The 23,281-nt window shown below is 38.2% G+C and overlaps 4 protein-coding genes across 5 annotated transcripts; 1 reads left to right on the plus strand and 3 right to left on the minus strand.

Annotated features, from left to right (window-relative positions):
* Positions 1-307: 307 nt before the first annotated feature.
* On the minus strand, positions 308-3,536 carry LOC113701888 (pentatricopeptide repeat-containing protein At2g17525, mitochondrial-like). The gene has a single exon (XM_027222772.2). It carries the CDS (start codon positions 3,530-3,532, stop codon positions 1,667-1,669), a length of 1,866 nt encoding a protein of 621 aa, XP_027078573.2. The 5' UTR covers positions 3,533-3,536; the 3' UTR covers positions 308-1,666.
* An 83-nt stretch (positions 3,537-3,619) lies between these two features.
* Positions 3,620-7,324, minus strand: LOC113701889 (probable protein phosphatase 2C 47). The gene is made up of 5 exons (XM_027222774.2): positions 7,197-7,324; positions 6,540-6,741; positions 5,735-5,929; positions 5,123-5,328; positions 3,620-4,679 (listed from the first exon to the last, which is right to left on the minus strand). Exons 2-5 carry the CDS (start codon positions 6,732-6,734, stop codon positions 4,121-4,123), a joined length of 1,155 nt encoding a protein of 384 aa, XP_027078575.1. The 5' UTR covers positions 6,735-6,741; positions 7,197-7,324; the 3' UTR covers positions 3,620-4,120.
* A 2,595-nt stretch (positions 7,325-9,919) lies between these two features.
* Positions 9,920-15,078, plus strand: LOC113702358 (glutamate receptor 3.6-like). Its single transcript, XM_027223527.2, has 7 exons — positions 9,920-10,342; positions 10,878-11,176; positions 11,325-12,676; positions 12,763-13,040; positions 13,337-13,368; positions 13,456-13,862; positions 14,388-15,078. Coding segments are annotated over exons 1-7 (2,859 nt in total). The 5' UTR covers positions 9,920-10,340; the 3' UTR covers positions 14,877-15,078.
* Positions 15,079-15,497: 419 nt separating this feature from the next.
* LOC113701858 (serine/threonine-protein kinase/endoribonuclease IRE1a-like) lies at positions 15,498-22,364 on the minus strand. 2 transcript variants are annotated; one of them, XM_027222717.2, is made up of 7 exons: positions 21,885-22,364; positions 20,970-21,195; positions 18,653-20,133; positions 17,957-18,129; positions 17,440-17,686; positions 16,475-16,778; positions 15,498-15,793 (listed from the first exon to the last, which is right to left on the minus strand). In XM_027222717.2, the coding sequence occupies exons 1-7, from the start codon at positions 22,034-22,036 to the stop codon at positions 15,647-15,649; spliced, it is 2,730 nt and encodes a 909-aa protein (XP_027078518.1). In that variant the 5' UTR covers positions 22,037-22,364; the 3' UTR covers positions 15,498-15,646. The 2 variants fall into 2 exon arrangements, with proteins under 2 accessions (XP_027078518.1, XP_027078517.1); XM_027222716.2 differs by having other exon boundaries at positions 21,864-22,364.
* Positions 22,365-23,281: the final 917 nt, after the last annotated feature.

Genomic DNA, 23,281 nt, shown 5'->3' on the forward strand with positions numbered 1-23,281 from the left:
TCTTAACAACTTCTAGCACTTGTTTCTTGGACAATTGTCGCACATTCCTGGCGGATATTATATGGACTTCACAGTCATATCTCTCCTATTTTCGCTGCTCTTAGGTGCAATGTCATGAATGAAGGTACACCCCATCCGAGGGTTCCTTTCCATCAGCAGAAACCACAAAGGCAAATAAACAAATCTGGCACCTGTGTTGCACCAACAGTTTTTGTATGCCTGGTACTTTCCCATGGTATTGGCGACGTGTTTCCCCAGTTGAAGTTCTCGTGTGCGAGGTAATTTGACAAATGCAGACAAATGCAAGTTTGTGTTAGGTTGAGTTCAGTCGACATTAACATATCAGGCCTCCGGACTACAATGAATGGTTTTTTATGGATGCTAAAAATTGAATTAAAAGAAAAGTGAAACACCTCATTGCAACATCTTCCTCCTGCACATGCAAACACTAATCCACACCAGAGACAAAGAAGCAGCAAAATCAAAACAATGCTAGCACTACTCCACATCAGACACAAGAATCTGAAAAGTCCTCACCAGAAGAGCCACCGAGTCACAGCCAAAGCCATAAACCCTCTGAGCCACAAGCAAATACTTTGCAGAATCTCCACCACCTCATAGAATGGTTTGATCACGGGTGGGAAAACAAAGAAATAGATATGCACATACTCAACGGAACAAGGCTGCTCAAATGTACCTGCACCCAAAGTTGGTTGTGCTTATATCTTCTTATCCACCGAACGCAAAATAAACCAAAGCTCCAAATCTCCACACCCTAATGATATTAAAGCAGAAGCCCAAGCTTTTCCATAGACAAACACATTCGACCAACAAAAGGTTTCCAAAATAGGCCAATTTGTTAGAAAATCAAAAGATCTTCAGCAATCACTGCCTCCAAAGCTCGACTATTCCATTACATCAGCACATATCTCATAAGGGCCAAACGGTGTAAGAATTAAATACAACCAAGTTTGGATCGAAAACAGCTCCACATGTAGGCTGATGCAGGTACAATATAGCAATTATTAGCTATAGAAATCATGTAGCTAATGCAAGCAACCTTGAGAATGGACAATCATTGCATCAACAGCAAACCTGCCAACAGGATCACTTACGACAAAGCCAAGGTCACCAAAAGATGTGATGCTAGGGACTCAACAATGAATTTAAGTCTTCTGTGACTATTAACAAGGAACATGATGCAGTGGTAAGCAAGGAAGGTTGTGCTCATTAATGAAGGACAGGTAATGGCAAGGGACTCCTGCTCCAGTTATAGCAATGAAGACATTGACACCAGTCTTGGTGTGGGAAGACAGGAGATACATAAGCGAGAACTAAGAAGTGGACTATCTTCCTTGAAACAATGAGCGCATCTGAGTATGAGCTCTCTTCATCTTTATCCAATTACACTCAATCAATAGCAGTTTCCGGTGGAAAAGCCAATTCCAGTACCATGGCAATTGCAGCTCAAAATTGGATTTAGTAAGTCCACCACTGTTTCTCCCTTACATTAAAACTCTGAGAAAGTGCAACAAAGAAGCCTAGAAAGAACAACTCTTGCTTCTCAAATATTCAGATTTTCAAATACGTGATTTGGTGAACTCCTCAGCCTTCATATTTCAAGATTAAACATGATAGCCTGCAGATTTGAAAAATGGATAAGATGTTACGTTTTCATTATGCATTCCAACTGATTCTTTACATTAAACATGTTCCTGCCTTCTGACCAAACTGTTTTGCGACATAGGCATAAAACCAAAGCATTCCACGAATCATAATCAGGGATAATACCCTTCTCCAACATTTGCAGAAACAATACTAAAGCTGTTTGGAAATCCTCTTTAGAACAACATGTATTAACCATTAGGTTATAACTTCCAGCGTCAGGCAAGCATCCTCTTGCGATCATGTCTTCCATGAGTTTTACTGCATATCCAACCTTACCCTGCCTGCAAAGTCCACTAATCAGCGCATTGACAGTTGAAACGATAGGAGAATAACCCCGACCAACCATGTCAGTCAATAATTCTAATGCTTCCTTTATACGTTCTAGTTGGCAAAACACTTGAATCATCTTTGCATAAACCAGAGCACTTGGAGCACCGCCTTCCTCAGTCATCTGATCATAAATTTTCTTAGCTTCATCAGTACTGCCATTCTCACAGAGTCTTAGAATTTTAGAGCTCCTGCTTACAGATCTTGGAAATAACTTTTCCATCTTCATCAGAAACTCAAGTGCTTCATCAAATCGATTCTCCTTACACAGGCCATATATGATGCTGTTGTAAGGACTAATTTGACCACCAGAGCCCCGTTTACTGTCCTCCATCAGCTCCAAAACCTTAAAGCCATCTTCCATCTTCTCACCCGAACACAAGCCATGGATTAGTGTATCAAATGTGACAAAGTTCCAATCTATGCCAACCCTTTTCATCTCATCAAACATGTCAAGGGCTGAATCCAACATCCCAGAGTCGCAGAGACCAGAAATCAATGCATTATATGTGTCTGCGTTGGGCAGAAATCCTTTCATCTCCATCTCCTTCATTAGATGACGTCCAACCTTCACTTTGCCTAGTCTACAAAACCCTTTAATCAGAGTGTTATAGGCTACAATATCAAGGGTCCCTCCCATCCCCTCGACTCTTTCTAAAATCTCAACTGCATCAAAAGCACGCCCTGCATTGCATAGAGTTTCCACCACTTTTGTCACTGTAACCACATCAGGCACAAACCCACTACCAAAGCTCTTTTCCAAAACCACAAGAGCCTGCACTAAGTTTTCCTCCCGACAGTAGGCAGATATCAAAGTATTAAAGGTGACATCGTTAGGCATTTCCATGTCACTCATCAAACTTCTAGCTCTCCCAACCTTACCATTCTTACAAAGAGCATGAATCAAGGTATTATATACTACAACATTAGGCCTGATGCCTCGGGTCTTCATCACTTGCAAAAGCTTAAAACCATCCCCAATCCTACTAGTCAAGCAAAGCCCTTTCATCAAAATTCCATAAGTATAATCATCACCCTGTACCCCACTGCCCATCATTTTCTTCCTGTAAAACTGCCTAGCAATATCAATATCTTCCTTCACTAGAACATCAAGTATAGAATTGTATAGCTTCAAAGATGGAGTCTTTTCAAACTTAGAAACCAACTCAAGTACTCTGATCACATCTCTAATCATCCGCGCACGGCCAAGTCCCCGGACTATTGTGATGAAAATGTCCTCCTCAGGTGGTGACCCAATTGAACCAGGCATTTCGTCGAGCAGTTGTTTGACAGTATCGAATCGTCGAAAAATGCAGAGCTTGTGAATTAAAGCTCTGTAGGTGGACTGGGTGTGAGTAAACTTGGGAACTTTGGATGCCCATCTGAAGGTTTTTATGGCTTCGTTAGCACATTTCTGTTCTAGAATTAGATGGGCTATTTGCTGGTGGGTGGGAACAGGTGTGGTAGAAATTGGATTTGATTGAATGTAAAAGAATAGTCTTTTATAGATTGCTCTGTTGAAGGAGTTGAGACACATTAGCTATGTTGTGCACGGAGTTGAGATTAATGTGCCTGTTTTATCAGACCTTGACCCAACCTTTATATAACATTACAAAAATACTACTTCAATGTTCAAGACCTGTTGTACATTCATAAACATATTTTCAAACGAAAATGTACATTTTATACACAAATGTGTATGCTTTGCGTTGTCATGTACAATTGAAGTATTGAACTAGCAAAATTTCTCTTTCTTGGGCCCCTGTTTTTTAAACATGGTCCAACACAGAGAGCTTAAGTCCATGATTCTCCAAGATACATGGAGAGAGCTAGTCAGCAATTACCGTTTGCTAGGAAGCCCGGGATGCCGAGGCTAATATTGACAAGAGCTACAATTACAAAAGCCAAAAAAAAAAAAAAAAAACTCCCGCTGGATGTTTGAAGATGACTCTTAAATGCCACAATGGCACTAAAAACTCTCAGATGCAGAGGCTCTTGTTTTCACGAACGTCGCAAATTTCAGCCAGACTCAAACTGAGGGGCAGCAGTTGACATTCAGAAAAACCCCACAATAATGGTTTTGAATCCCTGTCCAAAAATAATCTAGCATTTGACGATTGCTTTCTCATACATTGCTGCTGAGGACACCCTTTAAAAGATCCAAACCTTCAGCTGATATGCTCCGCCTTCTTTGCGTTTTAGGAATTTCAATACGAGGGGGTGGATCAGGAGAGAAGCACACCACAAGAACAGTTAGATTATCACATGAATTGCGCTTGAGTGCCTCCCTGACGAGCTCCTTAGAGCACCTCTCAGGATCATTGTGCAGCATTAGCTCCTTCCTTGTGATTGTGACAGCACATTGGCTGCTCATAACGTCCCATAAGCCATCACATCCAATTATCAGAAACTCGTCTTCTTCCGTTAAGACCACCTCCTTCAACTCTGGCTCTGAGCTCAAGGGAAAACTTGATCCTTTGGAACCTTTCAAGTGCCAATCTCCTAGAGAACGTGATACTGATAGTTGGCCATTTAGATAACCATCATAAATGACCCCACCTAGTTTCTCGATTCTAATTTTTTCAGAGGTGGAGTTGGGCTTGTGGTCTGTTGACAGTTCAACTGCTCTTCCTCGTTTTCCCAGCACTGCTCTCGAGTCCCCAGCATTAGCAACCAGCATTGTCCTGTCAAAGCATTGAATAAACCGCTATGTTGAAAACTTCTTTAAGATCCACTTCTAAGATAAATGAGTGAATTATTAGCATATATGTCCTGCATTCCTCTCAAAGTCCGACCATGCAAAAAGCACAAGAAACAACTCGTGTCACAATGGGTACTTAATACACCACTCCATATACAATTAAAAAGATTCACTATTTCGAAAGCTAAACTGTCCACTTGCTGACTGATTTCTTTATCCATCCTCTCTCCTCTTCTCCAATTGTTCTAGCCAGTCTATTCATTCTTAAAGCCCACTAGTCAACTAGTCTATGGATTTCACATCTATTTCCAAAAGCAACAATTACCGAAAAACCACTAGTTGTCACCATTTTTATCAATTAATTCAGCTTCAATGCACACATATTACAGGATAGTGGCACTACTCAAAATTAGTTAGATTTCTTACCGTCCTAACACTAGGGCAGTCAAAGCAGTGGTGCCAGAGGTTCTGTCAACAGTTTTAGCATCTGCCAGTGCATGATCAGCTTTAACAAAAGCATTCCGGATAGCCCTTTTTACCACAGATGGGAAATATGAATCCTCAACAATGAAGTTAAGGATGTTCTTCTTAGTAAATGCTGCAGCATCGACTCCACAGTGCCCATCAAATACCTGGAAGTCAAGTAATAACCATCCAGCTTAACTTCAGTAAAGCAATGTGGACAGTAATATCAGTAAGAAGTTTCAATTGAGACTTACTGCAAGAAGAATATTAACTCCACTATTGATTAAAATGAGAACCCATGCCCCAAAAAAAAAAAACAGAAAACAAACGAGAACCCATAACATCCAGAACTGGACTGGATCAAAATTAACAAATACATCTGCAGATAGGACCACTACAAAATGGCAAAGGTATCAGGTTAAACATAACTATGCTGGTGTTGTTTCATCAGCCAGAACTCGTCAGCCTAAAACACCAAAGAAATTGATTTCTGCTGAATCTTCCAGACAAAATCAATCATATAGGTTTTGAGACTTGTATGAGACAAATTAAAAGCTGAATTGAGTAACACACCCCATAAAAGGCTCCAGTAGGTGGGATATCCAAAGCCGCACTAACATGTTCGTGTAGATTATCGACACAGATAAACTCATCCTCCATAAACTCTTTTGGTCCCTTCTCAGAGCAGCTTCCTGATCGAAAAACAGGTGAAAATTCTGGATTCTCACCTGATATTGTTACTCGACCAGTAAGTCCATTGTGTAATTCCTAGTTTTTAGAGCACATCAAGGAATTAGTGGAAGTCGTATTTCAGAAAACAAATTACAGAAGATACACGTAGTCCAAAATTGGAAGAGAACTCGAAACAAGAAATATGTGAACAAAGAAGATCCATCGATTGTTAGACACCTCCTCTGAGATTCAATAAAGTGCATCTTGCAGTCCAGATCATTATCCTCCTCACTAAATCAGTTCATTTAGCAAAAATACATGGTAATTTGGATTTCAAATGAGTAAACCTCTGTACAAGTATCACCTGCATCTTTCAGATTTATAGTGTTATAACAAAGTTCGTTCAATTAACAGGCTACAGAACTCACGAGGATTTCATCACCATATGTCATCAAGGGCTAAAATCACAACACATAGGGCCGCTAATTGTCTTGTCGTCAAAGATCTAAACTTTGAACTAAGTGAAATTTGTGAGTGTGTAATTGTAACAATTCACCCAAATGCCTAGAAGATCATATTTAGAAGGAGTAGGCAAGCATATGCCACCTGAATCAGGATATCGGAAATTCTAGATAAATCAGAGAATCGCATAATACAAAGGCAAATATTAGGAACTAGTATCACATTAAGATTGAGACCGGCTCACCAAAGCAGGGGTGCCCGCCAAGATTGCTTGACTGATAGAATGCCTAATAACAGGGAGATTTCTTGGTGGTTTCCCTGCCTTTGCCAGGCTCTGATCATCCAATTCCTCCTCCTTATGACTTTCATTTTCAGTTACAGATGCATTTTTCTCCCTGAACCCGTTATCCAATTCACCATGACCCGTGCCTGGAGCCATATCTCCTCTAAAAAGTAACTAATTCAGTCCATACTTTTCTTGATAACGTTGTACTGAAAATAGTTAATACAACTCGACATAGAATTCACCAAAAAGCTACAATAACACATGGATGGCTGTATAAATAAGTATTTTTTGATACTAACTCAAGTATATCACTCAGTTTAACGAGTATATCTTTTTCCCCATAGATTTTACTATAGGCCATAGAAGATGCCCACATGACAAGACTTAAACTTTCATAGATTTCTGAGTAGAATACACAAAACCCAATTGAAAATTTATAACAATTCCCCAAAAAACAAAAAAATTTTAGCAGAAAAACACAATCTCTTCTTATTGATGACAAGGAAAAATACCCAAAAAAAAAAGAGAAAAAGAACTAGAATTGAAAAACAACAGAGATGAACAAGAGCATGGAAGTGAAGAGAAGATTGAATGAGTAATGGTAGAAGTACTAACATTGGCAAGTGGAAAAGGGAGGGCGGTTTGTTCGGGAATGGTAATAATCAATGGGCTCCGAGGGAAATGGCGACCCCAAGTTCGAGCTTTGACGACCGTTTTTGTAGGTGGTGGGAAAATAATAGAAATTTGGTGGGAGATCTATTTAACCGACTTGTGGGTCGTCCCTTTAGTGCCATGTGGCAGGCAGATTAGTAATTTGACCGCTTGGCTTTTTGTTTCTGATCAGTGCATTAATAATTGGATTTACCAATAAAGTAAAAAAAGCCAAGTTAGAACTTCTCATTTTGTGTTTTGTCAACTCTTTCCAACAGTTGACAGTTATATATAACCATCATATATTGAAGTTATTGAAATATGTCCTCAACATGACATGAGATTAACGAATGATTATGGATTCTTAATTCAATTTTCAAGTCATTTTCTTTTTCATTTGCCTTTTATTGCAATTGTTGCGAGAGTAAAATCAAATAACATCATACGGGTGGGTAGTAGTGTAGTAATTATAGATACAAAGAATCATATGGTCATATTAATTCATCCTGTTAAAAAATACAGAATAACTTTTTTTGGTACAATCCAAATTTTTCACTCATTTGACATCAATTTATTTTTACAAAAATTACTCATGACAAGTGACAAATATATGGGAGAAAAGATGGATTGGATAGTACAGGAGGAGCGAACATAAGTAGGAAATCTTGGACTAAAAAGTGACAATATACTAATTTATTCCTTTTGTTCTTGACAATTTCACGAAGACAAGTGACGGTTATACCAACATTTCCCTTTCCCAGTCTTGCCAATTTCACGGTGCTACAATTGCAAGCAAAAGCTGTGAGTTAAAGTGATTAAACTTATGTAGCAAATTTTAAATTATTACCCTTTGATTTTCTTCTTTTTTTTTCCGACAAATATAATAGTAGTTTCGTTTTTCACAAGTTATGGATAATTATTAATTATCCTATCTCTTGTGTACTGAAATCCTCTCCTCACAACCATAATTGATGTAACCTTTGGTTGACTAGCAAATGTTATAATAATAGGAGTGATATCAAAGATTAAAGCAGCATCATTAGCTCATTTTGTCCATGTCTGAATTAGTCACAAAATGAGAGGCTGCCAGGTTGTCAAAAAGCAATGCCGACAGATGCATTTCTGCCTGAATTGCACGTTGCGGTTTGGTATGCAAGTGTTAATCTATGAACCAATAATGACATAAATGGAATAATCAGTTGTAAACCCTATTTTTAAGTACCGAAATTACTTAAAACAAACTAATAATGCCTTGTCTACATACCCAAAATAAATCTTGAATATGCAAATTAGCTTAATTGGGTATTTATATTCCGGCTGCTAACATTACAATCTTAACTAACTCGATAAACCCCCGCAACATGAGAAAGTGAAATGACAATGAGTTTGTTTGGATAAGAGTTTATTTGGATGATTTATTTGAGATATTTACTGTAGCACTTTTTGTGATGTGATGTATGTGAGATAAAAAGGTGATTGGGAAAATAAAAAGGTGATTGGGATTTGTGAGAATAAATTAAGCAAACCAAATTCTCTCTATCCAAACAAACTCAATAGCTTTGGTTTAAAATAAATTTTTTTTGTAACAGTCAGCAATAGTTTATTTTACATCTACTCCTACTTTTACTCTAACTTATTTCTAGGAGGGGACTCAATTTGGCCAATAGAGAGATCGACGGGAACTGAATCAACATCAAACCAAACAGATGCACATCACACCTGTCTGAAATTTTTAGAAAGCCGCTTAACGTGTCAAACCTTGCTTCCCACCCTCAAGTCCATTGGCCACTGGTGGTTGCATGCTCATCATGCTTGAGAATGCACTTTTCAGGTTAAAAAAATCAGGAATGTGTTTCACATGATAAAATAAAAAATTAATTAAAATTGTATAGTGTACTGTAAGTGGTCCAAATGACGCATTGAATTTCTCTCCTAGGCCCCTGCGCATGAAGAAAGAACCCCATTTCCTGCTGCGGCCCCGAAATTGTTCTGGTTTCACGGGAGCTGTCATCTTGGACCTGGGACAATCTTTACTGGACCCTTGGGAAGTTTCACTTGTACAAATGTCCAATATACATTGTCGGACCAATTTGGAGCTTGTCTTGTTTTGTTAAAGACTTGCAAGAACAGCTAAAAAATTTTCAAGAGAAAAGGATTGCCAAAGCTAAAAATATCTTGATAGCCAAAAGTAGAAGTCCAAGAAGACCATTTTCTAGCAAATACTTGTTCATGTGAATAGAGAGATCTTCATGATTGGTTTAGAATAGAATAAATTCCACTCTTGAAACATGTAGTACTCTTAAAGACTATTTGGTTTATTAATACCAAACTGCGCAAATGGATCTTTTTTTTTTTCTTTGGGTCAAAAGCACAAATGGATCTTGAGCCTCAAAGCTTGTCGCTACATAAATAAGTTATCCTATAATAATATACATCATTTGACAAGTATATTACATTCACTTTAATGTGTAAATTTACGGCCGAAAAACATGGCATGTCATCTTATTTATATCAATCTCCATCAAACCTCCATTATCTTCCAAAAACTTGTTTAAGGTACTCAAAAAAGATGTGGCTGCACATAATCAAATGACAGCCAACGGACCCCTCATGGAGGACTTTTCTCTTGCTGTCCAACTAGCATTATACTCCTAGTCCTAGACTAGATTGGCAAAATCTCGGTTACAAGTCATCCACATTTTTCTTGTGCATCCAGAGTCACCCACATTTCTTTGTTGGTGTGTTTAGTAGTCCACTACCAAACACGTCTGCGTCTACACGGACAGCAAACGCATGCGCCATCCCGGAGCCACCAGCAACAGTGACAATCATCCCAGACTGGTACCAGTGAAAAAAGTGGGGTTTCATGAGCCATAGATGAATTGTTATGGTGACAAATCTCTAGAAGTCTTTTAAAGGCAAACCCGTACAACCATCATTATGGAGTAGCTCTTTTTGACATAGAATTGTTTTGGTTGTCCAATTGGTGGAAGTGGGAAAAAAAGTGTGAAAAGTGGAATCCCAGCTTCTTCCAGTGCTACTTTTTGTTTCTGTCCATTTGTCATGACGCTTTCACGGGTCGAAGTGGAGGAAGAGTAACGCCCCAATATGTAAGCTTCTTTTCTGTGACCCTTGTTGATGCATTAGATGTTCAATCTTCTAAAGTTGGATTTTGCATGCTATTTTTTTATCTGAAACCTCTTTCATAGTCCAGGTTCTACCAGCCTTATGTCCCTTTTTTATATTGCTTCCTGGTCTTTGTGTTTTTATTGCTTTAATAAGGAATGCAAAATGGGTCTCGCAGGAACGTTCTCATTTTCACAAGAATGGAACCCAAAATGAGTTTTTATGTCTATGAATTTGCTTCATGATTAGATAAAATTACGGCCTTTACTTAGAATAGGCTCATATTTCTTCTTTTTCATGGCATTCTTCCTTGCGAATTTTCATACTGTCATGGAAGTTAGTTTTACTTGATTTTCTTGTAAATTGTTGATTATCAGTGGAAAACCATTTTTAAAGTTAAACCCAGAGTTTTATTAACTCTTTTGCATCTTATTTCGTTATCCATGCATAACAAGGCGAGTTAGTTGCACCTAAAATTTTAGTTCTTTTGTATCTTATTTTATTTTTTGTGCATAACAGGGAGAGTTCAGCAGTTATGACTACGTCCATAGGCATGAAACTTTTCATGGTAATGGTGTTAATGCTTTCTGGCAATGGACAATTTTCAAAAGGGTTTGATACAAATGTGTCGGGAAGACCTGATGTTTTGAACATTGGGTCTATCCTAACATTGAATTCTGTTATTGGCAAAGTTGCAAAAGTTGCTATAGATGCTGCAGTAGAAGATGTGAACTCCAATCCAGCAGTTCTTCGAGGAACCAAGCTGAATATTACAACTCTTGACAGCAACTATAGTGGATTTTTGGGGATAGTCGAGGGTAAACACATTGCTCTTCTATGTTGCCCTTTTATACCTAATAAATATCAATTCCATGTTGAGAATGAGTTCTTCTGCAGTCAATTATTTGTCTTCTGGTCTTAAGCTAGTTAGAATCTAGTAAATCTCTATTTCACGAATTATTGCAGCTATTCGCTTCATGGAGACTCAAACAATGGCCATCATTGGCCCCCAATCTTCAGTTATAGCTCATGTGATATCCCACATTGCAAATGAGCTCCAAGTTCCTATGTTGTCTTATGCTGCAACGGACCCTACCCTTTCTTCACTTGAGTATCCGTTCTTTGTTAGGACCTCACCAAATGATCTGTTCCAGATGGCTGCAATAGCAGAACTAGTTGAATATTATGGATGGAGAGAGGTAATAGCAATCTATATTGATGATGATTTCGGAAGGAATGGAATAATTGCATTAGCAGATCAACTGGCAGCAAGACGTTGTCGGATCTCTTACAAAGCACCTTTCACCGCTGATGCCACCATCTCAGACATCAGGGATGTGCTGGTGCAGGTAGCCTTAACAGAGTCTCGCATTCTTGTTGTACACACTTATCCTAACAGTGGTTTAGATGTATTTTCGGTGGCGCAATCTCTAGGGATGATGGACTCTGGATTTGTGTGGTTTGCTACAACTTGGCTGGCAACCATATTGGATATCAAAAACCACTTTGCTTCAGAGGCATTTAACAACATACAAGGGGTTATCACGCTGCGTATACACACACCAGAATCACAAAAGAAAAGGGACTTCATCTCTAGGTGGACTAACTTGACAAAAAAAGTGTCAGCTCGTAGTCCTATAGGGATGAATACTTATGCTCTCTATGCCTATGATACAGTTTGGCTGCTTGCTCATGCCATTGATGCTTTTTTTGAGAAGGGTGGAAACCTATCATTCTCCTATTATTCAAGGTTGGGTGAAATGAGTGGAGGGAGCCTGCATCTAAATTCCATGAGTATATTTAACGGAGGCAAATTACTGCTTGACAGATTATTACAAATCAATATGACTGGGGTAACGGGAATGTATGGTTTCACTTCAGATAGGAACCTCATTCTCCCAGCCTGTGAAGTCATTAATGTGATTGGAACAGGATTGAGGAGAATAGGTTTTTGGTCTAATTATTCTGGATTGTCAATTGCTCCTCCGGAAACACTTTATACAAAACCGCCAAACCGTTCTAGTTCAAATCAACAACTGTATAATGTGGTGTGGCCTGGACAAACAACTCAGAAACCTCGTGGCTGGGTTTTCCCTGACAATGGAAGGGAAATGAAGATTGGAGTCCCAAACCGAGCAAGTTTTCGTGAATTTGTTCAAGAGGTACCTGGCGCTGATACGTTCAAAGGATACTGCATTGATGTTTTTACTGCAGCCCTTAACTTGTTGCCATATGGTGTCCCTTATAAACTAGTGGCATATGGGGATGGTCGTACTAACCCAAGTGGCACAGAACTTGTGAGGTTGATCACTGCTGGGGTCAGTACAAAGTTTAAAAGTTTCCACATTTAATTACAATACGCTTTGACTCTCTAAAATTCTATGTTCTCTCTTCTTCCTCACAGGTTTATGATGCTGCTGTTGGCGATATTGCAATAACCACCAACCGTACGAGGATGGTGGATTTTACTCAGCCATATATTGAGTCTGGTTTAGTGGTGGTCGCACCAGTAAGGAAGTCGAATTCTAATGCTTGGGCCTTCCTGAGGCCATTTACTCCTCAAATGTGGGCTGTTACTGCAATATTTTTTCTCATTGTGGGAGCTGTTGTTTGGATTTTGGAGCATAGGATGAATGATGAATTTCGTGGACCTCCCAGAAAGCAAGTTGTGACTATCCTATGGTGTGTACTGCTGGATAGTTTTGCATTTCTTAATAGTATAATCTGAAAGACTTGTCAACCCACGTTGGTTCTCTTTTATTTGAGTAGTTCCCTAGTTCATTTTCAGAGGGGCCAAGGAAAGCTATTCACTAGGTGTAGAAGATCAGTTAATTACCTTTTTTGAATTGAAAGGAAACTACATTCCTCTAAAGTAGCCACTGATTCAATCTATTTACTTCTTCTATGATAAGGTCTAGTTGCCAAGCTTCCAGCTCTGGTGTAAATTTTTTTTTCCCTGATTGTTCTTTTCTTTGCAGGTTCAGCCTTTCAACTCTATTTTTTTCCCATAGTAAGTGCTCTGGCTCTGCTTTGGTAGTCTGGTGTATTTGGCAGCCAAGCAAAATAACTAATCATCTAATTTTTCTGGCATCTGCAGGAGAAAATACTGTGAGCACCCTTGGTCGCGTTGTTCTTGTTTTCTGGCTGTTTGTGGTCCTTATAATCAACTCTAGTTACACTGCTAGCCTTACGTCTATCCTTACAGTTCAGCAACTTTTTTCACCAATTAAGGGAATTGAAAGTTTAATAAGTAGCGAAGATCGCATTGGCTACCAACTGGGCTCTTTTTCCCGTGATTATCTCATTGAGGAGGTCGGCATACATGAGTCCAGACTTGTCCCTCTTAATATGCCAGAAGACTATGTAAAAGCCTTGAAAGATGGCCCCAGGAATGGTGGAGTCGCTGCTGTGATCGATGAGCGTGCCTATATAGAACTCTTTCTCTCAACTCAATGCGAATTTAGCATTGTTGGTCAAGAGTTCACCAAAAATGGATGGGGATTTGTAAGTATATCTGTGAACAACACTTTTTCTTCTACTTTTGCTCCATAGGAACAGCAATTTCAATCAATTAATCGGTAAAAAGCATTGGGCGTCCATTACTGCTGTTTTTTTTTCAGTACATATCCATTTTCTGATATATTAGCTGTGAGCTCAATGGACTGAGAAATTGTCACTGTGGAATTGCACCTTGTCACCCATTATTTGATCCTTACCTGCGTGCTAATTTATAAACTTCTAGGGTACTGCTTTCTGTCTGTTTTTGCTGCATGCAATCGTATTATTCTAACATTATCCATCATATAGAAAGAATGACTGCATTCAAAAAAAATTTCAAGTCTTTTTGACTTCTTAAATTTGGCATGGAAGGATATGACTGTTACATATTTGTATAATCAGTCATTTACCAAGATGTCAAGTGAGATAACATCTATTGTCAACAGGGTGAATAGCAACCAAATATTGCAGATTATTTTCTTGAGATGGCTAAGAATGGTACTAACTACCAATTTTTCTGCTTCTGGCAAGGCCTTCCCAAGGGACTCTCCTCTGGCTCTTGACATGTCCACGGCAATTCTGAAGTTGTCAGAGAGCGGTGAACTCCAGCAGATCCATGACAAATGGCTGCAGAGAAGTGCCTGCAGTTCACAAAGTACAAAGCTTGTCGTGGACAGACTTCAACTGGGAAGCTTTTCAGGCCTCTTTTTTATTTGTGGATTAGCATGCCTACTTGCTCTGCTTGTATATTTCATACTCATAGTACGCCAGTTCTTGCGTTACCACTCTGAGCCTGAGTCAGAATCATCGGGTCAAAGCTCGCGCTCAGCACGAATCCAGACATTCCTTTCGTTTGTTGATGAGAAGGAAGAATCAGTTAGAGCCCGATCCAAGCGAAGGCATCTGGAGGGGGTCTCGAATTTAAGTAACTATGAAAACACAGCTGAAAATGGTTCTTCTAAGAGATACCGTACAGAAATGTTGTCAAATAGAAGCGTCAGCTTTGGCGATTTAGACTAAAAGTGTGTGGGTATTTTGTGTATTCTTGCCTTGCTTTCTGTCACAGTGTCACCCCATGATGCTTGCTCCTTTGCTAGTTTAAACTGTAATTATGTGTACCTTGGTGCGGTGTTTTAGAAATCGAATTCTGGAAGAATGTGTCATCTGGAGCTCAGGTAACAGCTTTAACATAATGAAAAGAATAGAACAGGATTGTTTTTTCCATCGTCCCGTAAATGATGAAAGGTTTCTAATCATTGCTGGCAGCTATGCAGCCATTTCATATTTCAAGTCTCTTAACTTTGACAACAATAACTACCCTCTGGCAATATAAAATTATACGACCAAATTAAAGCCAGAAGCTAAATCAGAAGGCAAATTGAGCACATTCACTAAAATCGATTTACAGGGTTGTCCTGACATTATCTATTGATTACCAGAGTAACATACAGGTAAATCAAACTCCATTTGCCCAAAACACACAAGCATCTCTTCTCCCGCATAAACAAATTATTATAAGGGTAAGAAGACAAAACTGAGAAAAGGGTTCCTTGTTGAACACCTAATGATTAGGGAGAGCTAAAATACAAGTTTAAAGAAAAATCAGTCAAGGAAAAAAAAAAAAGAGAGAAAGCAATGAAATTAGGTCAACATCATTAATTATATAACCTGATAGTAGTAATATTTACATAGTTATCGTGTATATATTTCGTTTAATCATATTTACACGCATCATATTACAGCAGAGTGTTAAAAAACTAGACCATAACTGGGTTATTGTCTGTCACAAATTACTGCATACTGCATTTGAAGTACTTGATAAAACATTCTTCTTCTTTGCAATACATGCTCATCACTCTGTATACTTCAATCAATAGTTTAGGAAATCGACTAGCAAAATACTCGTCATAACCTTCTGGTACTGACCCCAAAATCTCCTGCAAAGAACATCAAGGTTATTATCAAATTCACCATAAAGAGAAAATGCAAGTCAGAACAAGGAAAAAATAACACTTCAGGTGTCAATTAACTTAAAGCAAAAACATCTTTGGCATGTTATATGTATAAATTTCACTTTGTATGTTTAACTAGCTCCATCAATGACTACCACATAGATGCAGATTTAGATCACTCTTCAACGGATGATTTTTGGGTGTTTTTTAAATTTAAAATTTTATTGGGGTACTAGAGGAACCACACAGGTCAGCTAAAACATTTGTAATTGCATCATTATTCTCGAAAGTAGTATTTGCACAATGCATTATCATCTTTGTGTGCAATCATCCGGGTGAATACAATCAAACATTGTATCTGCCAAGGATGCGAACAAGATATTGTTATAATAGCCACCCAATCATAGATGCAATATCCAAATAATGATGTACAGGATGACATCTGTACTACTAGGAAACTTTGCATACTCATGGGATATGCAATGTTGTACCTCCTATCTTACACATTTTAAACAAAGTCCAGCTCATCAGTCTACCTACTTTAAATTCTGTGATCAAATAACACTTTTTTACCAAAGGTGCTGATGGTAGAAAAGAACTTCCAGCAGAATATAATTAATAAAAATTAACTAAAAAATTCCTAGCAAAGTTAAAATGTAAAAGCACCTGAATTTCCATGGGGAGCTCTCTATAATGATTCAACTTGTTACGCATGACCCGCAGTAAGTCACGAACACTGTCATACTTATACCGCCTGTAGCAGCCAATATTATATAAGAATGCAGGTTCCAATTTTTCATCCCATTTTCCACCCAGAGCTATTGGTGCAGTAGCTTCTATTGCTTTTAATAGCTCAGAATCGGTTTCCCTATCTTCCAGTTCTACCCTATCACTTGTATCACGAAGAAATGACAATCGCAGGTCAGCACTCCAAAACAATGGATGTGCTAGAACCTCTACTGCTTTTGGTCTGAATACAAGAAGAAAACAAGAGAGAAAGAAATAATTCAGCAACCGAAATGTTAGGATAGTATCTAAAAAAAGTTCCAAAAATTGGATAAAATAGATTTCCTACAAATCGCAGAGTCAGTGGCCAACTCAACCAAAATCACTGAATCACTATGTAAATAAATTGTCTTTTTTCCAGCTGTCTTGCCCTACAATGCCTCTATTCCATACTTAGAATACTTCAAAATAATTGTTCATGAGTTTGAAACAAAGCATAGATTTCCAATTTGATTAGAAAGCAAGTTTTCCTACAATTCTATAGACTATCATAGACAACTGGTTAAACATAATCCTAAGCATGAATCTAGGACCAATCCTTAACAACTGGAAAGGTTGACCGGACTCAATTACCAGCTTGCAAGGTTACATTTCCTCAAGTGGAACAAGCTCCAGTGAAGAACAATATAAACTTTATTTCCTCTTCCAGTTTTCATTTCCATAAAATCAATTTATATCCTTTCATATCTTAAATCAACAATATATTTTAAAACTAGGAAGAATGATATTGTTTCATTTTACTTAGACATCCTTCCTGTGAGGACCCACTCCAGTTGGCAAACTAAACTTCATTCTACCGAGGAAAAAACAATTCAGTAAGGCCTTGCAGCAGCAATGTCCCTTACCTCATTTCTGCGTTAGGATTTAACAGATGGGAGAATAAATCCATTGCTTCAGGAATATGTTCGACCAAGAATAGGTCAACTTGGTTCTTTGTGATGTTGACATCACGTTCAAGACGATTTCCAAATGGATGTCTACCACCGGTGATGCAGAAAAATAGAACACAACCTAGACTAAATAAATCAACTGCTCTTGTTTGACGTCCAAGAAGAAGTTGTTCGGGTGCTTGCCATCCTGAACTTCCACAACCTGTAACAAGATATTAATTACATGAGCAAATAAATGCACAGATAATATACTTGAAGCAATGAAATTTAAGGATAGCCACATTAATTCACAATGACAGCCTTGTTGTGAATCACTTACACCAAAGAAAAATCTAAAGAACCAACATCACATGCTGATCTATAGAGCCTCAATCCACAAGTTGTCCAGAATAAGATTAGCAGTCAAGATAACCGGTCGAAGGTGTGATTGCATGCAAATTTACATCATAATAGGTAAGGTGCAACTACTTGCCTGTAGCATGCTGACCCAAGGAAGCCATATCCCCAGTGAGACGTTTGCTAATACCCATATCTGAGAGCTTTGCGCATAAAGATCTATCCTTGATTATCAAAACATTTTGGGGCTTCAAATCTCTATGAATGATTCCTAATTCATGTAGATGTACAAGTCCAGAAACCACATCCCTGTCTTCCGGATTATTTTAGAAAAAGAGCAAAAAAAAAAAAGAAACAAAAATATATGAAAATAAAGAAAAATATAAACTAAAGCTCCAAAAAGTTGCCAGTAAGAAAAGATACACATAGAAGTGCATTGACATATTATATAACACCTAAGAAGAGTCAAATAATTAAAGATGTCAATTGCCGAGCCTTTTTCAACTACAAAAGCCTTATTCTCTTTCTCTTGAAAAGAAAGCAAAAAGACGAGAGAAAACTCATCACAGAGCATATTTGAACTGTTTTCTGTACACATCACTTGTGCCATTAGCTCGTTAAAACTGATTCAATAGAAATGGAAGACTGCTGTATTGACTATAAATGGCATGCACATCAAAAATGAAAGTGGAAAATGGTCAAAGTTGTGGAATTGACTCATCAAGTATAGTCCAAACAGTTGGCACAATTATGTGGATTCCTACTTCCTAGCATGAGATTGTAGTAGTTGCAGACTAAATTCCTTAAGTATCTTTTAAACATTTTTACTGACCTCAATAATTTTAGCAAAATAGGAGAAGGGTAGCCATTTGACTTCCACAACTTGGGATCCTGTATAACAACCTTCACAGAGTCCAAATGGATTCTGTACTTAGCCATATCCTCGACATCCAAGTTCTTGCTAAAAGCAAGATTTTCGGAAATGTCTGAGAACATGTGAATAAGATCATCCAAGCTGCAAATACAACGCTCCAGTGCTAGATACACAAAATCTTGGTCTTGTTCCACTCCGTACCACCGCACTATGTTTGGATGCCTATCTGATGCAATAAGATTCTGAATCTCTTTAAAGGCAATATCATGATGAGCCCTGACAAGGCGTTTCACAGCAACTGGACGACCTTCATAAATGCCCTCAAGGACAACAGTACCATTGCTCCCTTTTGCAATCTCTTTAGTGGTCACAAATAATTTGCCAATTCTACGTCCCTCTATATTAAAAGTTGGCTGAGAGAGGTTCAACCACATATTCTTATCATCATCATCATGCATATTCGCACTATCTCCATTCGGATGCGTGTCTATGTCCTTTTTCTCTGCACTGCTACCACTCTTTCCAGATTTTCTACTCTTCTTCCTCTTTGAGGGTACAGTTCCTGAACTTGTGTTGCTGGGATTGTCAACCAACATGAATTTTCTTGCAACTAGATGATAAATCACAATTCCAACAGTAACAGCAAAAGGAAATGAAGAAATTGCACCAATCCTTTCTAAGACCACACTTAATCGACCACCAGGAGAAATTTTTAGTTCTTGCACATTCGGCATCTCACCATCTTCTGTCGCTGAAGGCAAAGAAAGTACAAATTCTTCACCACTGATGTCATGAGAATCTAAAGATTTGCCAACATTTTGTTGTGATGGAAGAAACTCTAGAACTTTGTCAACATTTGGTTGTGAAGGTAGCATAGGTTTTGGTATTGATGTTGGGAGCATTATTTCTGGAGAATGAGCCTCAGGAAGCCCACCACGTCTAAGGAAGGGTTCCAACATGTCATGATTGCGGAAGCGGTATACAAGAGCCCTAGATTGACATGGCAATGGCATGTTAAACCCGGGTTCAGAAAATCCTGAATTCAGGATAGCTCTGCCAAATGACCTCTCCATTTCTTCACAAAGAAAAGCAGCACCGATTTCAGCCACTGTCATATTCCACAGAACTTTGTTTGAGTTTGGAGCAAAAGATGTCAATGCATAATCTGTTCTAGTGATGTAAAGGGGGAGCTCATCAGCCTTAAGGTCTGTAGATTGAGAAAGTCCAAGTCCTTCAACAGTGCTGTTATGAATAACGGTATTCTCACTGTTGTTCTGCTTTGGGCATGAAGACTCAGGAGTCCTATACGTGTAGATTAGCCTTCCAGTCTTGGCATCAACAAGAAATGCGGTGGTTTTTTTGGAACCAAGTACAATACCACCATCCTCAGCTATCTGAGGTGTTGAACTGATGTACTCCTCAAGAGTCTTTGTGAGTTTCTGGAAAGCACAAGTCAAGACTTATAAAACAACTACAATAAAGGTAGATGATTATAGAGAAATACATAGAAAAAATGAGCAGATGTAATACCAGAGGATTGGTATCAACACTACTTCCGAAGGACAGCATTGAGCAATGACCGACACACTAGGACTAAGGAATTAAGTGTTCTCATGGAGAGAACCAAGCCTATACTAAGAACCAGATGCCACTCACATGGATACCTCAGAATCAGACAGTATGAGAGCAGAATCACTCAGACAGCTCTACAGAGGCGACCAGTTTGGCAAACACTCACAAAACCTGATTTTAGAGAAATTAATCTTTGAGAATAGATTGGAAACCTTACAAATAGGAAGTACCTGTGAACCACTATAAACAAAATCTTAAGGCATCAAATTTGTGTATACAGTAGTGTAGTGTAAAGAATGTTTTTGACCCAAACTATTAAACTATGTATTCTGAACAGAAGAGGCATGTACGAAATCAATCACATTGGCAGACAAAACATGTGATGAGACTATCTTAGCGGATGCCTGAGGCATACTAGCCAAACAAACTGCTTACAGACCCTGTCATCAAATGTTATATAGGCTCTAAGAAATGCTAACTCCTCGACAGTAAGATTTAGAGATATATTATTCAAAATCTGCGACCTCCACATGTGCTCACCATATTTAGTATTCACACAAAAGCAGTAATTTAAAGCAGAGTGCAGAGATACTTCATTTTAGAGAAAGTGCTATAATTGAATGTACACAGAATATCAGACTCAACATCATATCCATCAAAGTCTTCGAAACAAAATCTTAGAAATGTGATAGTAACAGCATACCAGTTTTCCAAGCCTGTTATGAGCATATAATTCCCAGTCATCCCCCAAATCAATGTAGTAATCGCTTCCTAATCCAGATGTATTTTCTTTATCCTCATCCACTGGAGCCTGATATGATGAATAAATTTCAGATCCTGATTCAAATGACCAGAGTGGTTTCATAGAATCAAGCTCCAACAGAAAAATTGTCCCATCCAGAGCAGCGACTAGTGCAGTATCAGCTTCCCTGATTTAATCAAAGATGAAATCCACATGAATTCTATGGTTCACAGTGAGAGAAGACTTTCATTCAATCAGCACAGCACAAAATCAGATTTTGCACATAAACCTTCTCCATATTCTCCAGAATGTAAAGAATATCTTCTCATCAGCCTTAACCCAATCAACTAAGGCAATAGTACGCAACTAACAAAGAATCAGAAGGGGTATAAGCAATTATGCAATGCATTCTGAAAAGACACATTCTTGCAGTAAACTTAGCTCAATAAAGAGAGAGGGGGGGGGGGGAATCCAAAATTTTTTATCTTTAATCATCAGGTTCTTTCAGCTGAAATTCAAGCGTTATTCCAAAACCCCAAATTTTTTTAACTTTCTGGCAGAAAATATAACGGTCCTGCCACCAATTCAAGTCCACTCTTTTTTTTTAATGGGAGCATGCTCTAATTTCATTTACCATTGCCAAAAACATAACAATAAATAAAAGATGGGACTTGTCAACGCCTACATGTACAAGCTAATCACAACAAAAATACTCCTTTAAGCTTGTTTAAAAATGTCGAATCAGCTACTTAAATTTTGACAGCCAATTTCACAAAAAAAACAACATAATTCTACGCTCACATAAATAAGGAAAAACAAATACGGAAATAATAAAAAGTTAGCACAAAAACTGACTTGGAATCAGACAATAGAGACCGTTTGCCTGGGGTCCGGGGTGGATTTAACCCATTCAAATTTTTTCTCCCAGTTATGCTTTTGTACGCGTCCAAAGAATCGGCAGCGAACCCAGAAAAAATGAAAACCGATGCTAAAAAACAAATCAGAAGAAGCACTGAAGAGAACTTCATCGGCGATGTCAAAACTTGAAAGAGAACAAATCGGGTCAAAATATCGTCGGGGGCAAGAGCTTCACATAATTTATGAGGAATAATCAAGGAGGTAGATTAAGGAGGAGGAAATCTACGGGAAGGAAAATGATAGGCGGAAGAAAACGGATATTCCAAGCTTCCGAGAATAGCATTAAACGCGATGGATTTCTCGGAGTCCGACGTCGAGGAGGTGGTGGTGGTGGTGGAATTCAGACTATTCAGTGGTTCTCTTGCCCAGCCTGCCTAGTTGTTCCTTAAGACTGATGTAGTCAAACTTTTGATCGTGGGTTGTCGTCGATTAGTAGGACTTGAATCGTTTTGATTGGTTGCATTCAAATCACGCATTTGAACTTTCAATTGGATAATATTTTCCTTTTTTCACTTTTCTTTTATTGCGGGACAATTTGCTGAAAAATACCCTTCACGTTTTCAAGTCTGTTAAACCTTACTGAATTATTTCAACAAAGAAAAAAAATAGAACTATATATAAAGTTCTTCCTCCGGATAAATAAAAAGTTGATATTTTTGAAGGAATTAAAAAGTGAACTTGATTCAATTTGGTGTTTCTAGTGAAAGAAAAAAAAAAACTACGTCCATATGTGTAAAGCTTTAGTAAGGTTTTGTATTCTTAACTCTATTGTCAACTAAGATTTCTTTTTCACAATTGGCATCCTTCCTTCTTTTTTCTTTTTTTAACTCACTTCACATGTCACGAAACGAGATGCAATCTTTAAGTGAGGTGATAAGATTCCCAATGTTGAGGGTTATATATTTCTTACACTACAAAAAACAAAATAATGCACAAGATACTAGAGGTGTGCTGGCAAGCCAAACTACTTGGGAGTGATCAAACGCTATACTCGACCTCGATTTGACAGAGTTTTAATTTGAGTTCGAGTTACTCCGTGCGTATAATGAATCGCGTCTCAATATTAGCATTTGGTACTTGAGTGCTCAGTAAGCCTAATTTAGCTATATTATTAAACAAAATAATGCACAAGATACTAGAGGTGTGTTGGCAAGCCAAACTACTTGGGAGTGATCAAACGCTATGCTCGAACTCGATTTGATCGAGTTTTAATTTGAGTTCGAGTTATTCCGTGTGTATAATGAATCGCATCTCAATATCAGCATTTGGCACGCGAGTGCTCAGTAAGCCTAATTTAGCTATATTATTTATATAATATGTATATATATTAATCGTGAAATGACTATCATGGATTC

This window comes from Coffea arabica, chromosome 7e (genome assembly GCF_036785885.1).
Source record: "Coffea arabica cultivar ET-39 chromosome 7e, Coffea Arabica ET-39 HiFi, whole genome shotgun sequence".
NCBI classification, from domain to species: domain Eukaryota; kingdom Viridiplantae; phylum Streptophyta; class Magnoliopsida; order Gentianales; family Rubiaceae; genus Coffea; species Coffea arabica.